This window comes from Cyprinus carpio, chromosome B7 (genome assembly GCF_018340385.1).
Source record: "Cyprinus carpio isolate SPL01 chromosome B7, ASM1834038v1, whole genome shotgun sequence".
Lineage (NCBI taxonomy): Eukaryota > Metazoa > Chordata > Actinopteri > Cypriniformes > Cyprinidae > Cyprinus > Cyprinus carpio.
In genome coordinates, this window is record NC_056603.1 from 38,561,718 (window position 1) to 38,581,999 (window position 20,282).

Sequence of the window (20,282 nt, forward strand, 5' to 3'; positions counted from 1 at the left end):
ATTTTATAATAATTTCATAATAAATCTATAAATCTGAAATGTATGTTTGAGCCTTTTAAAAAAGGCATTACAATAATAGCATTTATATATATGTACATTAAAATTTTTATTGCATTTATTTATATGTAAGTAGTTATTAATTTAGAAATGTCTGGGTTCTTTCATCACATATGTTCCGTGATGGTATGTTGGTAAGTATGCATCAAGTTAAATGTGTCATGGGTTTTTATGATGCGATATTAAAACTAAGCGTTTTTAGACAGGAAACCACAGCAATCACATGGTACCTGCTTTTATAGAGTGGTTGACAGAGGGTGCACACACTAGAGAAACAGAGCATTCAAAGAGAGAAATGAGAGGCTTTTGCTGTGTTGTTCTTTGGATATTTCCAATTTTTTCTTCCACAATAGAGACTAGTGAGTATGAATATGCTGTACATTTGTAAATTTCAGCTCTGAAACATTACTATAATCACGTAATTTTAACTCGATTAATGTTTTTATAAATCTGCGAATAACTGTAGTGATAAAGATTTGGATTGAATAATTGATTGCAATGCTATTTACCTTCCATGACATGTTTGCAGGTGAGCGTTGTTATAAAGTTCCGGAGAACTGTCAGATGGAAAAGAATGTTCCATTGTGAGTTTTGTTATCTTCTTGATCTTGTAACATTTTGCTAACTGCAAACTGGCTGAGTGAACATTAAAGATTAATGGAATGTTCCGTTTATCATTTTGGAAACATTATGGGAAATTTACTTTTGACATATTAGAAATATATAAATAACGTTTTGAGAATAATATTAAAGACCAAATAACTTTGAAAAGAATGTTCTAGTAACATTATTGGGAGAGGATCTTGCCAGAATATTAACCAAAGTTCTGAGAACGTTCCATGTTAGCCAGGAAGTATAAAGAAATGTTTTTTTTATTTTATAAATTTTTTTTTTATATGTAATAAATGTATAAAATGGACAGGTAGGTTTGCTGTCAGGTAATATTTTATAATGTTTAGAGGTATAAAATGTGTTGAATGTATTTTTTAACAGGTGTATTGAAGATAGAATGAGAAATTGCTCATCTAAAGGCCCTAGGATAAACGACCCAAAATATTTCTCTAGACAAATTTCCTCAGAGGTAAGACTTAATGGCAGATGAAAAAACTAGTAGACATTTACTGAACCCATATGTATACAAAGTCAGTGTTTGAATAGTATTATGATCTATACATACTAGAAAAAGTTATTCTATAAAAGTTATTCTATGTATTCTATAAAATTATTTCCATCTTATGGTAAATTGCTTGTTGTATTCCTCAATTGTAAGTCGCTTTGGATAAAAGCGTCTGCCAAATGAATAAATGTAAATTTAAAAGGTATATTAGGTTTAAGACAGAAGTTAAGAACTTCAAAAAAAGGCCAAAAAATCAAGAAGCAAAGTTCAAGTGTCAGCAACATAGTCAGCAGTATAGCAAGATCAGTTAGGTCACACGCTGGATTATGTCTTCCCTTTTTTTTCAGGAAACAGTCAATACAGAGAGAGGATATGTAATCCACATCTCAGGCGAAGCATTACAGAGGAGCAGTAATGGACGGGGGGATGCAGATTTGATTGTGTCTCTTCTCAATGAGACTTTCTTCAGGGTCAGCAGCAGTTTAAACACCAAGGTATACAGAATTACTGTATGTCTGTCCCTTAAAGACTTGTTTGTGTCTATTTAAAGTCCGTATGAACCTGAAGTTGCTGCCTACTTTATTTTAGTGTAGTCACGTATTTCCAGCTGAAACAGAATATTAAATAGAGGGCAAGGTTTTATTTTTGGCACTTCTCCTCTGTCTCTCACTCATAGCAACTTAGAGTGAGAGGGGTGTGTTTAAGGATATTCTGCCCAAGCCGTCAAACTGACGTCATCAGAGAAGGAATGCCATTCCTGAGCGGAAGTAAATGTTCAGATTAAAGATTACCAAAACAAACTTTTTTTTTTTTCAGCGGATTAACTTGCACGGATTAATTGTTCACATCAAGACTAGCAATGTGCGCTAATAAAGTAAATAAAGTCAATTTTGATTTCATGCGGACTTTAAATGTGATTTTATCTACTTTGGGCAACATCTGCTTTTCATAACCCAGTGGTTTATTCTTTAAATCATTTGTCATTGTGGTGTTGACACAGAAGGGGAAAGACTCAAATAAGCCAGACACAATATTGCACGGGCAAACTGTGTTGGGAGTTTGGCTTGGTAAGAATGAAGTTCAGAACCTTTCTCAGCCTGTCCAGCTCAGATTCATAAACACCAATCAGGTGAGATGATTTCACATCACACTATAATGCGATTGTAAAAACACACCGTGGCCCTTGTGGATTTTACTGACCAGTTGCAAAGTTTCACTTCTGTAAACGTTTGCTTTTATTATTGCAGAGTAAAAATGGGACCTGTGTCTACTGGCATCTTGACAAAAATGGCAAAGGTCTGCAAAAATAAACCTCTATAAATAAACTAAAACAACTGTTCAATTCTCTATAATCTAGATCATTCTCAGATGGTGGCATTTGTGTGTGTGTGCGTGCGTGCGTGCGTGTGTGTGTGTGTGTGTGTGTGTGTGTGTGTGTGTGTGTGTGTGTGTTTGTGTTGATTTTTCATTTGAAATTGTTACTGCAATAGTCTTAAGCAATCATTTTTCCCATCTCAGGCCCAAAGTACCAGCATGGATTCAGACTCTTCATATAGACACAGTCATCACAGTTCTTAAAGGGGTCATGAAATGCAGTTTCAGATTTTTATAAAATGTTTCTTAATGTTAGTTTATAAATTTGCAATGTTTTTTTTCCATCAAAAACTGGTCCAATATTTATAAAAATTATCAGTTTCGGTCACTGAGAAAAACAGTTTCAAAGGGCTTTACCTCTTGTAGAAATGGAAATAAATGCCCACTGCTGTAATTGGCTAACTTCATCGCACTCTATTGTGTTCTGTGTTTTGATTGTCGAGATGGCAAATAGTTAAAGTGGTTTTAGCTATGAAATTACCCAAGCCTGCTTATCTATGGAGTGAAAGTTGCTAGTAATAAGAGTTATGTTGTTGTCAATGAGAACGAGTAACAGGAGAGATCTGCTTGAATGGCAGACTGGGGGGTTTAACTTGTGTTGGCCTGTTTAGAGTTGAGAGAAGAGACATTGTGAATGCAAGATAATAAAAATGTCACTGCAACGCCACTTTTTCCTGAGAATGTCCTATATATTTTGTAACTGTCATATAATGAGTGCGAAAATTAATGTGAATATATTACAATTCTGTTTTGAATAGATGTTTCTGGATTGACTTTTTGTTTTAGTGTACGTATTTGTGTCTGTTTGTCAGGTACCTGGAGGACAGACGGCTGTAATACTACCATTGCCAGAGAAGACTTTGTATGCAGTTGTAATCATCTGAGCTTTTTTGCAGTGCTCATTGTAAGTGCATTTGTCATGTGATGCTCTTCAGTCACCTTTTTTTGTTTTAAAATGTTCCCTTTAAAGGGGTCATTAACTGTATTTTTTTTAATTATCTGATAATGTTACCAGAGGTGCACTTATAATGTTAATATGATTTTTACATGTCAAAATTTTTAAATAAATGGGCATTTCTACCCTGATTTTACACTCTAATTGGAAGGGGCATGCTCACTGTGAGACTAATCATGCATTATGTTGATTGTAGCATTGGGGGAAGTCATGGCCTAAGAGTTAGAGAGTTGTCTAAGGTTGTGGGTTTGAGTCTCAGACCGGCAGACTTTCACTTTCAATTATATTTAGATCTAGTCCTATTCCATCGCATGAAAGGTTGCGGTGATGAGCACTGTAACCAATGACAGAATGTTGAGCACATGCATGCAGTTATCTCATCATTGCAACTCGAGTTTTGCACATTCACAAATGCTTTCATCGTAACTAACAGTGCAAACATAATGTAAATAATATTAATTGGGTAGTGTAGACTGTCACTGAATATGTACTTGTGCTCCGTGATTGACAGCTCCAGCGATTATAAAGGGAGCATTCATTGATTGTTTTCTGTATGTAATTTAATCACAATTTAAATAACAGATTATTTACATGCTTATAAGAGAAATGTCATGTAGTTAGTCACTGGCTTGATTTACTTATGCATAAACACCAGTAAATGATATTGAGACAAAGAACATCTGACTGAACACGAATCATTACATATGAGAAATCATTGATCACAGATTAGGCATTAGAACGAACACGTACTTAAATGTTGTGGTATTTTGTCAGGTCCATATCTTACATACATCGCTAGTGAGGTGAAAGGTGTTGATGATCTTAGGGGCCCACGGCTGAAGGGGGGCCCCTCGACGATTTAAACTGACTGGCCGAGGCCAGCCTAAAAAGTCGCTATGGGGTGCGTTTCCCAAAAGCAACTATGGTCGCAAGTTCCGTCATTACCAATAGATTTCAATGCAACTAACTACCATATTTAGCTAACGATGCTTTTGGGAAACGCACCCCAGGACAGTTGATGGCCCACTGCTTCGCATCGTCACAAAAGCTTGTCAATTGCATGTGTTTTTAAGCCTTGCCAACTTAAATATTCAAAAGAGTTGAAAGCATTGACACACAAAATGAAAAACAATGCTCGTGCTCCAAACTAAAGAGTCGCGTCAGACACTGCTCAAACACTGAACTGAGCTCTTCTTCGCTTCCTCCTGCGAAAGTGTCGGTTATGTTTTAAGTGAACGTAAACAGTTGAGAAAGAATTTGGATGTTTAACATTATATAGGATGCATTGTTTCTTAAAGTGACTGCACCTAATTTACTAGCTGCTGTCAGTGTCCTTAATGTTAATAAACCACTCACTGCTCTTTACTGAATTACTTTGTAGTTTTAACAAGAACATTTGATTTGTACAGTGAAGACTATTGATGTTTTACATTTACATTCGGTTTCTGCACCTGGACACCTACAAATGTGAAAAAACTTGTAATAATGTGAGCTTGGTCTCAATAAAAGCTGTTTTAGGACTAACAAGGAAGTTTTTATAGTACAATGACCTCTTATGTAAAAAGTTCCATGACCCCTTTAAATTACACTGGGCTGTTTAGCAGTACTCATTTGAATATCCTCTTTTGTCCTCAATGTTTCTGAAAGAATCCTGAAATTCCTGCAGCCTCCCATATTGTCCCTCTCAACTACATTTCATACATCGGCTCTGCCCTTTCAATAGCATTTACAGCGCTGATGATTGCTATTTTTGTGTGCCAGAGGTAAGCTTTTAAATCAGATTTCTCATACATTTTAAGAATGAGATGTTCTGAAATTTTCAGAATCAGATAATATCTCTCAGCATTCTACCCACAGGAGGAAGCAATATGACCATTCAGTCGTCATTCATGTGCAGCTCTCAGGCTCCCTCTTCTTGCTGCACATCTCATTCTTGTGCAGCGTGTGGTTTTCAGGCCACAGAGAAAATGATTCAGTGTGTCAAGCTCTAGGACTTCTCCTACACTGGTGCCTTTTAGCCACCTTCACTTGGACAGCCATCGAGGGCTTCCACTTGTACCTGCTGGTGGTGCGGGTCTTCAATATCTACATCAAGAGATACTTGCTTAAACTAAGTCTTGTGGGATGGGGTGAGTTCAAATACACATTTTCTGTATCAACAGTAACTATACTATTTCTACATTAATCATCTAAGGCCCTATATTGTGGAAAACCATAATTATGAAATTCCAGTCAAAAAAAAATGTAATTTACTGTCTAACACAGAATGTCATACAATTTAACAACATTTGGATGAATAAATCAAAAGTCAGGTTGTACATTTCATCAAATTATGATATTAAGGACTAGTGTCTGTGAATATTATACCTCAAAAAGACCATTTAAAGGGTCATGAAACCCCCTGTTTCACTTTTAAGGCTTATTTTGCAGCATTAATATAAGTCTTTTGATGGGTTGCGTCAAGGAACCGTAAAACCGGTTACACTCACTAAATGAATGAATCGTGTTTATGTGCTGAACTCTTACAAAGCAAAAACAAACACTCTCCTTCGAGCCATGAATGTTTCTCTCAGTTAATGTGTGCAATCTCACAGTCTGATAAGTGTTGCCAGATTGGATGGACGATTTCCAGTCCAGAAGCTCACAAAAACCCTCCCACTCCAACAAAAAAATAAAAAGCTCAAAACTTTAACTGACAAATCACGGTTGAAAATCAAGGGTGATAAGGGCCATTTTAACTCCTTAAAACAAAATAATGACAACAAAATAATATAAATATAGGCCTATAACGTAAGATAAATTTAAATGGATCAAATCGGGGCAAATAGCCTACAATACATTAAAGAGAATTACCAAACATGAATAAAATATGCAGGCAGACCATTTCAAAACGGCAATCAAGAAATTAGCAGATACCCTCGAAACAACACATGCACCAATTTCAATGTCAAGAGTCAGAATAAGCCCATTTAAATGCAAAAAGTGCCCATTATAAGTGATAGGAAAAAGCAACGTAATTAGCAGGCTATTTCACACTCGTTCATGCACACACCATGACAGTCAAAAAAACTGTGTCATTCATTGATACATAGCTACTGTACGATAATCCGACCATTAAAAAAAAATGTGCTTACCTTTGTGTCACTCCATCATTTTATACAGAACTAAGTCTTTTGTGAAGTTCATATTGTAGAACATAATACAGAATTTGCACAGTAATCAAGTCTAGCATTCTAGCACATCTGAACAGACAGGATTGTATTGGCATAGACCCAGATATTTTGTTTCGATTTTGGAGTTGCAGTGCTCTCTTGTCATCTCACTCCACAGTAATCCTCATTTTGAGAGTTGAGTCACTCTCCCACTCTTAAACTTATATTCAGGCATTGTGATTACTTGAATATACAGTCATACATTCCAAATTAGATCCGTTATCACGCTGAAAACCTTTCACTCATGAATCATCATGTGTGACATCATTGGCTATAAGTGCAGCTGTTGACATTAACATCAGCATCAGCACCTCTGCAGTGTGCATGTGTTTAGTATCATTGTGATGACTGACTGGATGCAGTACATGCACAATTGGGCTTGTTTGTTAACCACGTAGCCTATACAGTTTGTATGTTTGAAAACCGTCAAACTGACCCCAAACCATCCCAAATTTTGTCTATAGGCCCAAGACAAATTTTACCCGCACAGTCAAATACAAAACTGCCCACCCAATCTGGCAACACTGAGTCTGAAGCGTCCGTCACACATGCTGTTGTGAATAATTAAGCGAAGCGTCTTCTCATAGGATAAGGACATGCAGTCTCATGAATAATTATGAGACACAGACGCTTCATCGATGTACAAATTGTGATGTTGACATGATGTAGATTTTAAACTCGGAAGATGAAAATAGCACAAAATGCTAATTGACCAGTTTTCTCCAACAATTTAAATTAATGGATGCTAACCTTGTCTTTGATATGCAACACAAACACCTCTGCTAAAATCTCAGAAAAAGCAGTCTGGGGTTTCATGACACTAAACCATGCCTTAAAATCGAATTCCAAAAAAATATAAATAAAACAGATTTCATCCTGGACTCTGTTTCCAAAAACACAAACGGTTAGTTAGGATTATGGTAAGTTACTCAAAATAGTCATTAACCCCTATGACATGCTGTGTAATTTACTTAAATTGCACCTTTACTTCAATTTACACCTAACTGTTCAGAAATCCAAACTTATTGTTTTGAAAAAAAATATCATTCAAGAGCTGAGCTAAAATGAAAAAATTTAATTCTAATTTCAAATTAGCATTTCATTCATTTTTTTTATTTAATATTGAAAGCAGAAAAATAAGATTTGGCTTCTTTTTTCTTTTTTACGTTTAGGGATAGAAAATGAATACAAAGCTTGACTATTCGATCTCTGCATGTGGGCAGCAATTAAACACACCTTCCCACTGACTGGTCAACCAAACATTAAACCGTGCAATCACTTATTATTCTCTAGTTCCATGCAACAGAATAATAGTCCTCCAGTGCTACAGTTGTATGGATTCTTAATTGCTTTATTTGAACTATATTAAATCTCTTTCTCTTTATAGGCAACCAGGCTAATGAATGGCTTGATACAAACCGTGTTAGCATAAATTCAGCAACCCACCTGTATTAATATTAGTTAATCTCATAAATATTAATAAATATTTATTAATATTATGAATCACCGAACTGGGGAACAGGGTATGATGTTTGGTTGACCAATCAGTGGGAATGGGCGTTTAATTCCCTCCCACATGCAAAGATTAAATATTCAAGTTGTTTATTCATTTTTTTTTTTTTTTAATCCCTGAATGTAAAAAAATCAAGCCAAACTTTTTTTTTTGTTGATTTTGAAAAATGAAAAAAGATGGCATTTTCTTATTTTTCTGTTTTTTTTTTTTTTTTTTTTTTTTTTTATTAAATTAAAAATTCTGGAAGCAAAGTTGACTGTAAAAGGCAAACTCAACTTAATCCTGAATAGCGTACCAGGCAGAACAGAACATTCTGCTCAACAACTTTGTGTGTTCCATGAAGGAACACAGGGGCAAACTGATCTTTATATAACAATTACATTTGAATTTAACATGTATTATAAGCTTGTTTTATTGTATTAATAGGTGTACCTACCATAACCGTGATAATATGCGGTGTGACTAAAGTGTATGGCAAATATACCTTTTACACGGGTGAAGAAAACTCAACAATCACACCTCTGTAAGGTCAATCTATTCAAATTGCACTGCAGTTTTACTTCTCCATCATCTCTCAGGCCTATAACAGAAGTGTTTTCATTGGCTTCTTCTCCTTTAGATGCTGGATAAGCACACAGATAGTGAGCTACATTACTGTCAACGGTTATCTCGGGCTGGTGATGCTCTTTAACATGGTTATGCTGGGGGTGCTGCTGGTTAAGATGCACAAATTGAGGTCACAAACTCTTCAGATTAAAGACCATCAGAGGAGGGCATGGAAAGAATGGGTGTCTCTACTCGGGCTCAGCTGTGTTCTGGGAGTGCCCTGGGTACTAGCTTTCTCCACCCATGGCCCCTTGAGTCTCCCTGCGCTCTATGTTTTCACCATTCTCAACAGTTTACAGGGTAAGAAATTGTTACAGTGTTTTTGAAACTGAAGCAGGTGTTAATTAGGTACAATCATACATAACTGTCACTTTCATTAATACTGCTTTCCCATCACTTTTTGAAAGAAAGAGAAAAAGTACTTTGGTGTAAAAACTTTTAGATATGTGAAACAAAACTTAGTATAGCATGAATACACTCTAAAAAAAAATATGTGGACTAACCCAACTTTTGGGTTAAAAATGTAATTTAAAAATTTAACCCAACTGCTGGGTTAGTCTATATTTGATGACCCAAAGTTGGGTTGAAACAACCCAGCATTTGTAGTATAGCATTACAATACAGTGTTTTGAAAATGTAAATAAGTTTTTACAGAGCTTTATTACATTAAATGCCAAACCTTTTTATGGCTTTTTCTTGGTCACCTGCTGGTCAAAACGATGCAAATGCAATTAAAACTCACACCAAATAGTCTTAATGACACATTTTACAGAACAATTGCAAATGTGTTCATGAAAATGTAATCTACAAAATGCATTGAAAAATACAAAATGTAATAGGCCTACTGAAAAGGTATTCTACAAGTAATTAATCAGACTCGAGATCCGTTCAAACCAGTGTTAAATCCGATTCACGGTGTTTCTGCCATTTATAGACGTCCAGTACAATCATTACACTGATAATAGTGAGTTTTAGAGTGGTCTACACTAGAATTAAACCCCTCACCGATGTAGTTTACGCTCTTTTATTGCTTTTCTCGCACTTTGTTGCTTCTTCTTCAGTACAGTTAATTCTCTACAGAATCTCTCGGTGCTAACTGGTCTAACCAGTCTTGGGTGCAGATTAGGCTACATGTTGTTTCTTTACAGCCATATGTAAAAGCGTTGTTATTTCTTGGATTTTCACAATTTTAAAGTTCATAACATTGTGACACCAGGAAAATAATGGTTTGGATCTTTTCTACAGCATGACAGGAAGAAAAATAAATGAGCTCATTTAATTTTCTCAGTTGTTGCACAAATTGTAATACTAACCGTGTTTGTCAAGCTCAACCATTCAACCCTATCAGCAATGTTATTGTAAGAAAACTTATATTTTACAAATATCTTTCTTCAGTTTATGATACTAAGAGACCGTTTAATTTTGTCTCAATCTGCAATGCAGTTTTTTATTCATTTTATTTGATTTTTCATGTTTAATTTTTATTGCTATAAAGTTATAATCATTTCAGGGTGCACATGTAACATATGTTAAACAATATAAAACTGTTCATGTATTATTAATTTGACCTTGTCAGTTTTTTTTTTAGTTTTTGTTTATTTTTATATTTATGTTTTATATATTTTATATTCAAATAAAAGTATTATTTTTTTTTTATTCCTTTGGTTGACCATTTGTTAAAAAAATTAAAATAAAATGACGAAGTGATTTTTTTATTATTGATTTTAATGCATATTGAAGTGGCAGTGGTTTATTTATTTGATTTGAGTCGGGGTCTTGGCCCTAAATTTGCCATATGAAGCCAAAGCTCGTGATTAAAAAAATATATTTTCTGACATTAATACTGTCTATTTCATCATCTAGGTCTCTTTATTTTCTTGTGGTTTTTGACTCTCATGTGTCAAGCACGGAAAGAGGAACACAGCTCATCAAAAGGCACCATTCAGGTCAGCTTCAACAGTAATGATGAAACTGTGAACACAAGATAACCAACAGCTGTTCAGTGACATCACACAGTGGAGTTTCAAGGTGGATCCTCCATTCTACACCAAATCTTCACTCTAGTCCTTTTTTATTTTTATTTTACTCATTTGGAGCTTTTGATTTTCAAGCTGGGCTCTGCAGAGCCCCTGGGGACTGCAAGGGGGCGCTAAAGGGAATCTGCATACAGTATTATAGGGGGTGGGAATATTTATTTCTAAATGTGTTGATCTGAATAGTTTGTTGTGTTTTACATTCTTTTCATTGCCTCTATCAACTTTCTGCTGGCAGTTGAGACGCTGATCTGTGTAAAGCAAGAAAAAGAAAAAATGCTATAAAATAAATCCAAAGTTGTTCTAACATTGGGTGAAAAAAAAAAAATCCTAAATATGTTCTAAATAATATATAGTGCAATGATAAAAGTAAATGTATTTGTTTAGGAAATCATTTATTTTGTGATTCCTTTTTTTTTATCACGCATATACAGTAAATGCAGCTTTATACAATAAAATATATTGCTTTATATTTTTGAAAGATTGTCATATTTGGGGGTGTTTGCTGTTAAATGAAAGCCTCTGTCCCATTAAAGTATATAGAGTGCTCTATATACAAGTCAATGTGCTTTCAGAGATGCAAGTTTGGCATCACCTAGTGTTCAGAAAGCACATTTCTTAACAGGAAACGACCTTATTAGAAAATATTTTTTCTCTCTATTTTTCCTTTTTTTTTTTTTTTTTGCCCCTAATTTAATATATGCAGAAATAACACAAACAAGAAAGACAAAAATGTACTTTAAAAAATTTATGAAAATACCAATGTGAGGAAAATTGAGATACAAAATTTTATCAATGGTAATATTACAAAAAGTATAAAAAGTGCACAAAAACTTCTTTACAGCATTAATTGTACAGACAGCTTTGAATAAATAGCATAAGTTAAAAATGACAAATTAACGAAATGAAATGATCAGCTAAATCTCCGGTAAGGCACATTGACTGAGAATGTGCCACGTTAACGGTTGAAAACATTTTTCCCTGAAATTTATCGACATCTTGTATTTGCTCTCATGCATTTTAAGAACAAGAGCTTGAAGTCAACAGTTATGCGGACTCAAAGTATTGCTGGTGAATAAAAACAAACATTCATTCAAATAATACACTGAAATACAACTAAAATCTTGAACCTCCAAATTCAATTGCAAACTCCATAATATTGTTGAACTTCAGAGTCAACCCCCCCCCCCCCCAAAAAGGCAATTCTGTCATATTTCAATTAATCCAAACAAGGAAAAAAAAAAATACAAAAGGCTGCAGTCAATACATTAAGGCTGAAAGACTGTACAATTTCATTTTCGATTACATTTAGTGTACAATATTGAAACATGTAAAAGCGTGGTAAAAACACAGTGTAAAGCCTGGTTGGAAATTCATCAATCAGTAATATCTCTTACTTTCTGTATTATAACACTCTCATACAACACTAAAATAAAATACAAACACCACCAAGTCATAAACTGATCATGCCTACAAATACATTATGCATGCTCTCATATGCCATTGTGTAAATGATAACCGTTTAAATACTCTGAGATAATGTATTTTTTGCATCTTGCTTTTAAAAAGATTTACAAACCCGTAACCATTTTTAAATATTGAGCAACATCTTTATGCCAAACCAGAAGGAAAACGAGATTTTACAAGCACGTGTCCATATTACAGACCAAAAGCTGAGGTGAATTCACATTGTGAATATTGTGCCCAAGAATCCTAGTCAGTAAATGCATGTGTGTGATATAACTTGAATCAGAGCAGAAGACTGCAAAGCTGAGTAAAATATTGTATTTGCTTAAAAGTACACCCATCTCATTAATGCCTTGGCTATAATGTTAGATACAGCACTTTACATTATTCATCTGTAACCCGTCAAACTAAATGCCAAATAGAAGTCTTTTGGTGCACTGGTATGGAAAATAAGATTATATTTACAAAACACTGGTAACTCCCAAAAAAATTACAGTAATAATAAAAAATGGATTACATTAAATTTCCTAACTCAGGCCTATAAATATGTCCTAATGCCCAATTTTTTCTCCTTTTCTGTTATATATAAAAAAAAAAAAGTACAAAAATTATATTTTACAAAAGAGTAATACAAAATACAAAAGCAAGGGGAAAACTCAACTCATACACAGTCATCTAACAAAGGGAAGATATCAGTGTCTACCACTGGAGACAAAGCTATGAGGGCCTCAACGAGACAGTTGGGAGGGTGTTTTAGTTGGTTCACCATGCCTCCTTCATGTCCTCCGGAAGAGGGGAAGGAAGTGTTTGTGAGATCTGAGAGTCCGAGGAGGATGCCAGAGCTGGACGCTTCTTATTACAGCAGGGCTTGAAGAGACGAGGATCGATGATCACCTCTCCGAAACGCCCCTTGTAGACGATCCCACAGCACACCTTTTTCCTGAAAACGAAAAGAAGTGTGATTTTTCAGCTCAACAACTAGCACATCTCTTAACACGCATTCGTGAAAAGAAGGAAAGGAATACCTCTTCCAGTAGGACAGGTCGAGAAAGGAGAATCCGGATGGGTTTGGGCGCCTCTGCTTGGTCTCGATGTCCGACCCGTCGTCAGACTGATTACTGTGGCTGGGAGACTGAGAGGGAGACATACTGGATGTGGTGCTGTGGGCATCTGAATCTGTAAAGACATGACAGCAAACATTAATATGCTATCTACAAAAACTAGATGATGTATTTTTCCACTTCCACAAACTATTTTACTGTAAAATTACATGAAATGCCTCAGATTTCAGTGAGTATAGTAAGGGAACTTATGACCCATAGCATTGTTACAGTCTTTCACCAATTAAAATTACAACATTTTATAAAAATAAAAACACTCATGCATGTTTGTTGTTATTTAAATATCTATAAAGTTTTTATTTTAGTCCTTTATACTAAAGTAAATGAAAATGCAACTGAAATATATATTTTAAAAAAAAACTGTATACACACGTTTTGTATTTTTATAGGTTTATATTACAAAACGTGTGTATACGTAATTTTTATTTTTATAATTTTATTATATTTTATTTCAGTTACATATCATTTCCGTTACCTTTAATACAAAGACACAGTTTAAAAAATAAATAAAATAAAAAATAAATAAAAAAACAACTCACTTTGTCTTTTGAATTTATGAAGCTTTTTCAGTTTACTTTTCTTCTTTCCATCACTATTTTTGACTTTCTTGGGTTTGGTCAGCTTGAAGCCAGGTCCTGCCCTTGCATCCACCACTTGGGGGGGGGGAATAAATAAAATATTATTCTCACGATGGCTGTAAGGAAATGGATGATTCCATTTAAAAAAAAAAAAAAAAAAAAAAAAACAGTCTCTTACATGGTTCCAGTTTTTCTTTGATCCATGTGGTAATTTCTTCCAGCGTTTCACCAGCAGCACACAAGCATTGCAGATGTCTCCAACCCGATCCTCTGACAGACTACCAAACATATCACAATATGAAATACAGAAAATGAATTTGCTAGGACAGAATAGATTACTCAGATTTAGAAATAAAAATATGAACATATTTTGCTGAAATGTTATTACCCTTTATCAAAAAAAAAAAAAAAAAAAATCTTAAATGGAATTTCTGATTTTTTGGAACCTCAATCTCAATGGGATTATACAGAATGATATTAATTGATTCGGTTGATCTCATTAGGCTCCAAACTGTGATAGAAATTCCACCAGCATTCCTGGAATTTCTGGGATACGAGAGGTGTCAGGGGAAAACACTCACCCAAAGCAGAGTCTGAAGTTTTCCTCGTATCTGCTGCTGTCCGTGAACCGAGAACTGGACGACTTGGTTTTGCAAATACAACAGCCTTCGTTGCTGCGGTAAATCTTGGATTTATGGAAGCCGAACATCTTGACGGGCTCTAGACAAGAATAGAGAGCGTCATTAAAACAAAGATCTCCTGCACGGTTTGCGCGGGGGATCGAAGGGGGCGGTCACAGGAGTTCATCTCTTGCGCTTGACAATTTCACTCTCTTCATTAATGTAGCAGAAGTTACGCGAAAACACCAAATCACAAGCGTGCGTCTGGAAACGTGCGCGCGTTCGCTTCGAGTCTGTCGCGTCTGCTGCAATGACCTACTTTTGACAAAAGCCTTTCGCTACAGCCACCTTTAACACATGATCATGGACTTGTGAGGAGGGGGGGAATAAATAAATAAACAACAGCAGCATGTGTGCACTAAAATAGTTAATTCGGAAATCCTAGAAATTATAATAATGGAATTTGTATAATAACTGGGAACCAATATTGAACAGGAATTGCATCTGTTCTAAGTGGATACACCGATTTTTTTTCCCGAATCTTTATTGGATTCTAGAATGATTTACATTCGTTTCGAATTATGATAATTCCTTCAGGAGCTGTGACGTGAGGTGACGCTGGTGTCAGCAGAAGCAGTTGTAAAATCGAAAGTACAATTAAATGGGCGCCTCTTGTCAGAGTTTAAGACACGGAAAAGCCTAAACGCACATTTGGAGTACAAATATTCAGGTAATAATGTTTTCAAAAACGCCTCTCAGACGATCTGTGTGCATAACATAAGGCACGCGGCGCGCTTGATGCATCAATGCGAGCGCGTGAAACCACATCAAGCATGACACAAGCCACTCATTCACGAAGACTCCATAGACTACAAAATCATTATTCAGAGAAACTATGCCTTATATGACGCATTGTGTGTTCTGGTTTATTCTGTATTAGTTCATACGCACTGTGTTTGTATCTATGGAAACCAAAAGAAAAATGGGTAACGCTGCGCGGAGGGAGATCTGTCGTAAATTAACATTTACACGCGTTCCTAAATCAAACGTTGGTTCTTAAATCGAAAGTTGTTTCTAAACGACACACGGAGGGTTTATCAGTTAAAACACGGGTTGAACGCTACCGTCTCGTTCGTCTAAACTTTCACACAGTGCGAGAGCGCCAAAACGCGCGTCCCAGTAACAATAACAGCTAACTTAGCCCGTTAGCACGCGACCATGCCACGCTCTAAATCCAAGCGCGCAAAGCACCATCGTTGATGTAAATAACCGAGATGTAAAACCACTAACATCACACATACAACACGCTACACACTCAAGGACTGACAGCACGTACAATTAAAACGAAATGCTACATTCGTACTGCTAGGTCGTAACAATAACAAAGGACTTACCGTCTGAAACTTTGAATTCCGTCCGTTTTACTCGTCTGCACTGCGCATGCCTTACTACGGCCACACACACATACACAGATGAATGGTGGGGGCGGGGCCTGCGTACAAACATTGAGTAAAGGGGTTTGTCGGAGGAAGACCATATAAGGAGCGTAGACGCCAAGTTTAAACATCATTTCAACCTATCACTGCACTCCGCTCTTTTCCCAGTTAAGAATGCTGCATCCGGGGAAGTACAGACCAGTCCCGTCCCGCACGTATTGTTCGTCTTGAATGTGAGTGAATGGACCGATTTTCCCAAAACATTGTCGCTCGAATGCTTTAAATACGCTACCTTTTTCTATTTAATTAGCATTATGCTGCATGACATTAAATTGCTGAACGCTCCAAAATGTGCTATATTGTTTCTGTACGTTCTTTTATTATGACCGAGTTAGTGAAACGCAGGCGCCTTTTTGTAAGCGATATTATACTCTGTGTATAGAGTTAAATGTAATATACTTTTTTTTGTACGCGATATTAGCCTTAAAATGGCTACTTGACACATAAGATGTCCATGAATTTTGAACAGAATCTTATAAAAAAGTATCCCATATTGCTTAAGTTCAAGATTATGACCTTTTTGTTTACACTTACAGTAATACGTTTAAGATTGTATATGAATGTATGTGAATAAAGCATATTTAGGTTTTCACACATATTTTTAGTTTTCCTTATTTTTAATCACCTTTCTGTCTTCACTGGTTCATTTTAAATTATATTATTACTTTAATTTTTAAATCTTCAGTGTCACATGCTCCTTTAGAAATCATTGTAATATGATGATTTTGTGCTCAATTATTTTTGATGCTCAATTATTAAAAATGTTTCTTATTATCAATGTTGGAAATATTTTTTTGCTGCTTAATATTTTTGTGGAATTAATTTTTTTACAGGATTCTTTGATGAGTAAAGTTCATAAGAGCAGCATTTAATTGAAATATATAGGCCTATATATTGTGTGTAAATATGTCAATTTTTTATCCATTTAATAATTCCTTGCTCTCTCTCTCTCTATATATAAACCCTTTAATAAAACACAGTCTCTTAATTATTACGGTTATTAAACAATAAAACTTGATACATAGGGAGGAAAATGCTTTTGAAACTAGTCATTAAACATGCAAGTATTTAATTTAAATGCTTAAATTAAAAATTTAAATAAATGTGACTGATTGTACTGCAGTTCCATTTTCAGACAGATTCTGCTCTTGAAAGTCAAGACTGAAGCATAATCATATTGAATTGCCACCTTTAATACATTCTATACACTGTACACAGTTGTTCGATATTTAACACTACATTACACTGCTTTTGTCTATAAATGTATCAAGAGATAAAACACAAGAAAAAACAACTCCCAGAATGCTCATGCCAGCTGTGTTTGGACAGGTACCAGAACAGTCATGATGAAATTGGCACATGAATATCAGCCTTTAATGTGCTTCTCCCAGTTATGTCCTACCAATTATGCTACGCTCTAAAACAGGTGAATGATATTTCATCAATATTCAATAACAACATTTTGGAGCTGTAAATATTGCATAGCAGAAACAGAGGGGATGCTGGGGTTAACTAAGGACAGGGACACAAACACAGCAACTGTGCCGCAAATTAATTCTACTCCAGATATGGCATTGTAGTTGGCCACAGTCGAGACCTGAGGGCTGAAGAGATGAGGAATGTTACGGTACTTTGAAAGCATTGAAGAAACATTATAATATTATCCTTTCTGCACTGATTGTTTTTAGTTTTTACAGTCCATCTTGTAAAATATGCCTGAGCATCACTTTCATGAGTCCTATCTTTGATTTTAGGGGTTCACAATAAGCTCAAGAAGACAGTTCACTCTTTTTCTTGTGTGGAAAGCAAAAGGAGATATTTAGATGAAAGTCCAAGCTGCTCTATTCCCAGACATTTATGGCTGCCATTCACTTTCATTGTACGGGGAGAAATGACAGGATGATGAGTAAATGATGACCAACTTGTACACTACCAGTCAAAAGTTTGAAATAATTAAATGTTTTTTGTTTTTGAAACGAATCTCTTACGCTCACCATTTATTTGACCAAAAATACAGTCAAAACATCAATACTGTAAAATGTTATTACAATATAAAAACTGTTTTCTTTGTAATTTGTAACCAATTTTTAAAATTTATTATTTTTACAAAAACTGTCACATGATCCTTCAGAAATCATTCTAATACGCTGATTTTGTGCTCAATTATTTCTGGTTCTCAACTATAAAAATGGTTCTTATTATCAATGTTGGAAACATTTTTTGCTGCCTGATATTTTTGTGGAAACCTTTTTTTGTATAGGATTCTTTAGTGAACAGAACGTTTATAAGAACAGCATTTAATTGAAATAACAGAGCAAAAAAATTAGCATATTAGAAGTTCTGAAGAATTATGGAACAGTGAAAATTTGAGTAATGACTGCTGAAATTTCAGCTTTGCCATCACAGGAATAAATTACATTTTTAAAATGAATTCAAATAGCCTCGATGAACTTTTGACTGGTAGTGTAATTTTTGGGTGAACTGTCCCTTTAAACTGATTTGCATTTAGAGGGAAATGACACAAGTCCCTGGCATTGTTACAAAAGAGAGCCGTTTTCCATTTTTCTCATCTTTCCATTCTTTAAGTAAAAATATGAATTCCCCAAAGTTGTACTTATAAAGCATACTTCTAAATCATTTGCTTCGAACTCTGCATTGTGACAGTATGGATTAGAATAGAGCACAGAGCAAGCAACCTGACACATATCAAAATAACACTGTTCTTCTTTGAAAATATAATAGCGGTCTTTCTTACATGTTTTCCTTTTAAATATAGCCATTGTCAGCAGTCCACAACAACGAAAAATATTGAGCTTTCAATAAAACGCTATAGCACAGGTGGGGGTTTTCACCTTTCGTGAAAAGTATGGATCAAAATAGGAGACATATTTGAATGTCAGTAACGTTGTTGATAAAAATCATGACACGTTTGAAAAGGCTCATTGCACTTAATATATGGCAAACATGACAGTAGCTTTAACGTAAAACCAGGTTTAGTCCTTTTGTTCAAGTCTCTCCATGTAAAAAAAAGTTAGTCCATGGTCCCGCTGATCTGTGTTAGTTCTTTATTCAGACGGCGTTATATCCCGATCCCTTTGACGAGAGAGGCCTCCAGAGTGATATTGAATTCCTGCAGAGTCTGTAGCACTCGAATCAGAGAGTTCACCAGAGAATGGTCCTTTAAGAGCGCCATGTCCTCGTACATCTGTGCTGTGATTGGACACTCGGCAAGAAGCGCAATCCAGTGGTGCAGCAGGTGATCTCTGCAAGCAGAAACATATTTGACTGATAGATATGACAAAAGAGTACAAAAAAATAAATTCTCCAATGCATGGCGATTCTTTTAAATGGTTTTGAAAAGTTCAGAATCAGTTCTGAGGTTAGTTTTTAGCCTCACTGCCCTTAAATAGAAAACTTTCAGATTCACTTAAAGCATTCTCAGATACTTAACAAACTTTTCCTTTATTGCTTGTATTGTGTTTTAATCTCCTTCATTATTTTACATTTGCTTGTATGTTTTGAAGCTATACTTAGTTAGTTAACAATTCTTAAAGGGATAGTTCACCCAAAAATGAAAATTTGATGTTTATCTGCTTACCGCCGGGGCATCCAAGATGTAGGTGACTTTGTTTCTTCAGTAGAACACAAACCAAGATTTTTAACTCAAACCATTCCATTCTATCAGTCTTATAATGTAAGTGGATGGGAATCATGGCTTTGAGAGTCAAAAAAACATACACAAACAAAACCAAATTAAACCCTGCGGCTCGTGACGATACATTGATGTGTAAAGACGCAAAATGATCGGTCTGTGCAAGAAACTGAACAGTATTTATATTGTTTTTTTTACCTCTGATTCACCAAAATGCCCGAACTGTCCTGAGTATGTCCTGAACACGTTCTCAACAACCACGCAGAATTGTCAGTATTTGCAAGAAACTACGCATCTTCTTCTTCTTTCTTTATGGCGGATCTATAAGTCTGTGATCCGCCATAAAGCAAGAAGAAGAAGAAGACGCACAGACCAATCATTTTGTGTCTTTACACATCAATGTATCGTCACAAGCCGTAGGGTTTCATTTGGTTTTGTTTGTGTATGTTTTTTTGACTCTCAAAGCCGTGATTCCCATCCA

The 20,282-nt window shown here is 35.3% G+C and overlaps 3 protein-coding genes across 7 annotated transcripts in view; 1 reads left to right on the forward strand and 2 right to left on the reverse strand.

Moving 5' to 3' along the window:
• Positions 1–96: 96 nt before the first annotated feature.
• LOC109086997 (adhesion G protein-coupled receptor G3-like) lies at positions 97–11,182 on the forward strand. Of its 2 annotated transcripts, XM_042728548.1 has the most exons (12): positions 97–416; positions 587–641; positions 1,051–1,138; positions 1,522–1,668; positions 2,175–2,303; positions 2,422–2,470; positions 3,361–3,452; positions 5,151–5,266; positions 5,361–5,632; positions 8,655–8,751; positions 8,848–9,134; positions 10,698–11,182. In XM_042728548.1, the coding sequence occupies exons 1-12, from the start codon at positions 281–283 to the stop codon at positions 10,820–10,822; spliced, it is 1,593 nt and encodes a 530-aa protein (XP_042584482.1). In that variant the 5' UTR covers positions 97–280; the 3' UTR covers positions 10,823–11,182. The 2 variants fall into 2 exon arrangements, with proteins under 2 accessions (XP_042584482.1, XP_042584483.1); XM_042728549.1 differs by lacking the exon at positions 10,698–11,182 and having other exon boundaries at positions 8,655–8,756; positions 8,848–8,983.
• Positions 11,183–11,600: 418 nt separating this feature from the next.
• On the reverse strand, positions 11,601–16,198 carry LOC109086998 (SIN3-HDAC complex-associated factor-like). Of its 2 annotated transcripts, none has more exons than XM_042728550.1 (6): positions 16,048–16,198; positions 14,615–14,753; positions 14,212–14,311; positions 13,995–14,109; positions 13,360–13,510; positions 11,601–13,274 (listed from the first exon to the last, which is right to left on the reverse strand). In XM_042728550.1, the coding sequence occupies exons 1-6, from the start codon at positions 16,157–16,159 to the stop codon at positions 13,097–13,099; spliced, it is 795 nt and encodes a 264-aa protein (XP_042584484.1). In that variant the 5' UTR covers positions 16,160–16,198; the 3' UTR covers positions 11,601–13,096. The 2 variants fall into 2 exon arrangements, with proteins under 2 accessions (XP_042584484.1, XP_042584485.1); XM_042728551.1 differs by lacking the exon at positions 16,048–16,198 and adding an exon at positions 15,990–16,010.
• A 1,123-nt stretch (positions 16,199–17,321) lies between these two features.
• dennd5a (DENN/MADD domain containing 5A) overlaps positions 17,322–20,282 on the reverse strand; it is a 53,831-nt gene continuing 50,870 nt past the window's right edge. For all 3 annotated transcript variants that reach the window (XM_042728554.1, XM_042728552.1, XM_042728553.1), the window contains one exon: positions 17,322–19,412. In XM_042728554.1, coding sequence (XP_042584488.1) covers positions 19,229–19,412 — 184 coding nt within the window. In that variant the 3' untranslated portion in view covers positions 17,322–19,228. The remainder of the gene's footprint in view (positions 19,413–20,282) is intronic.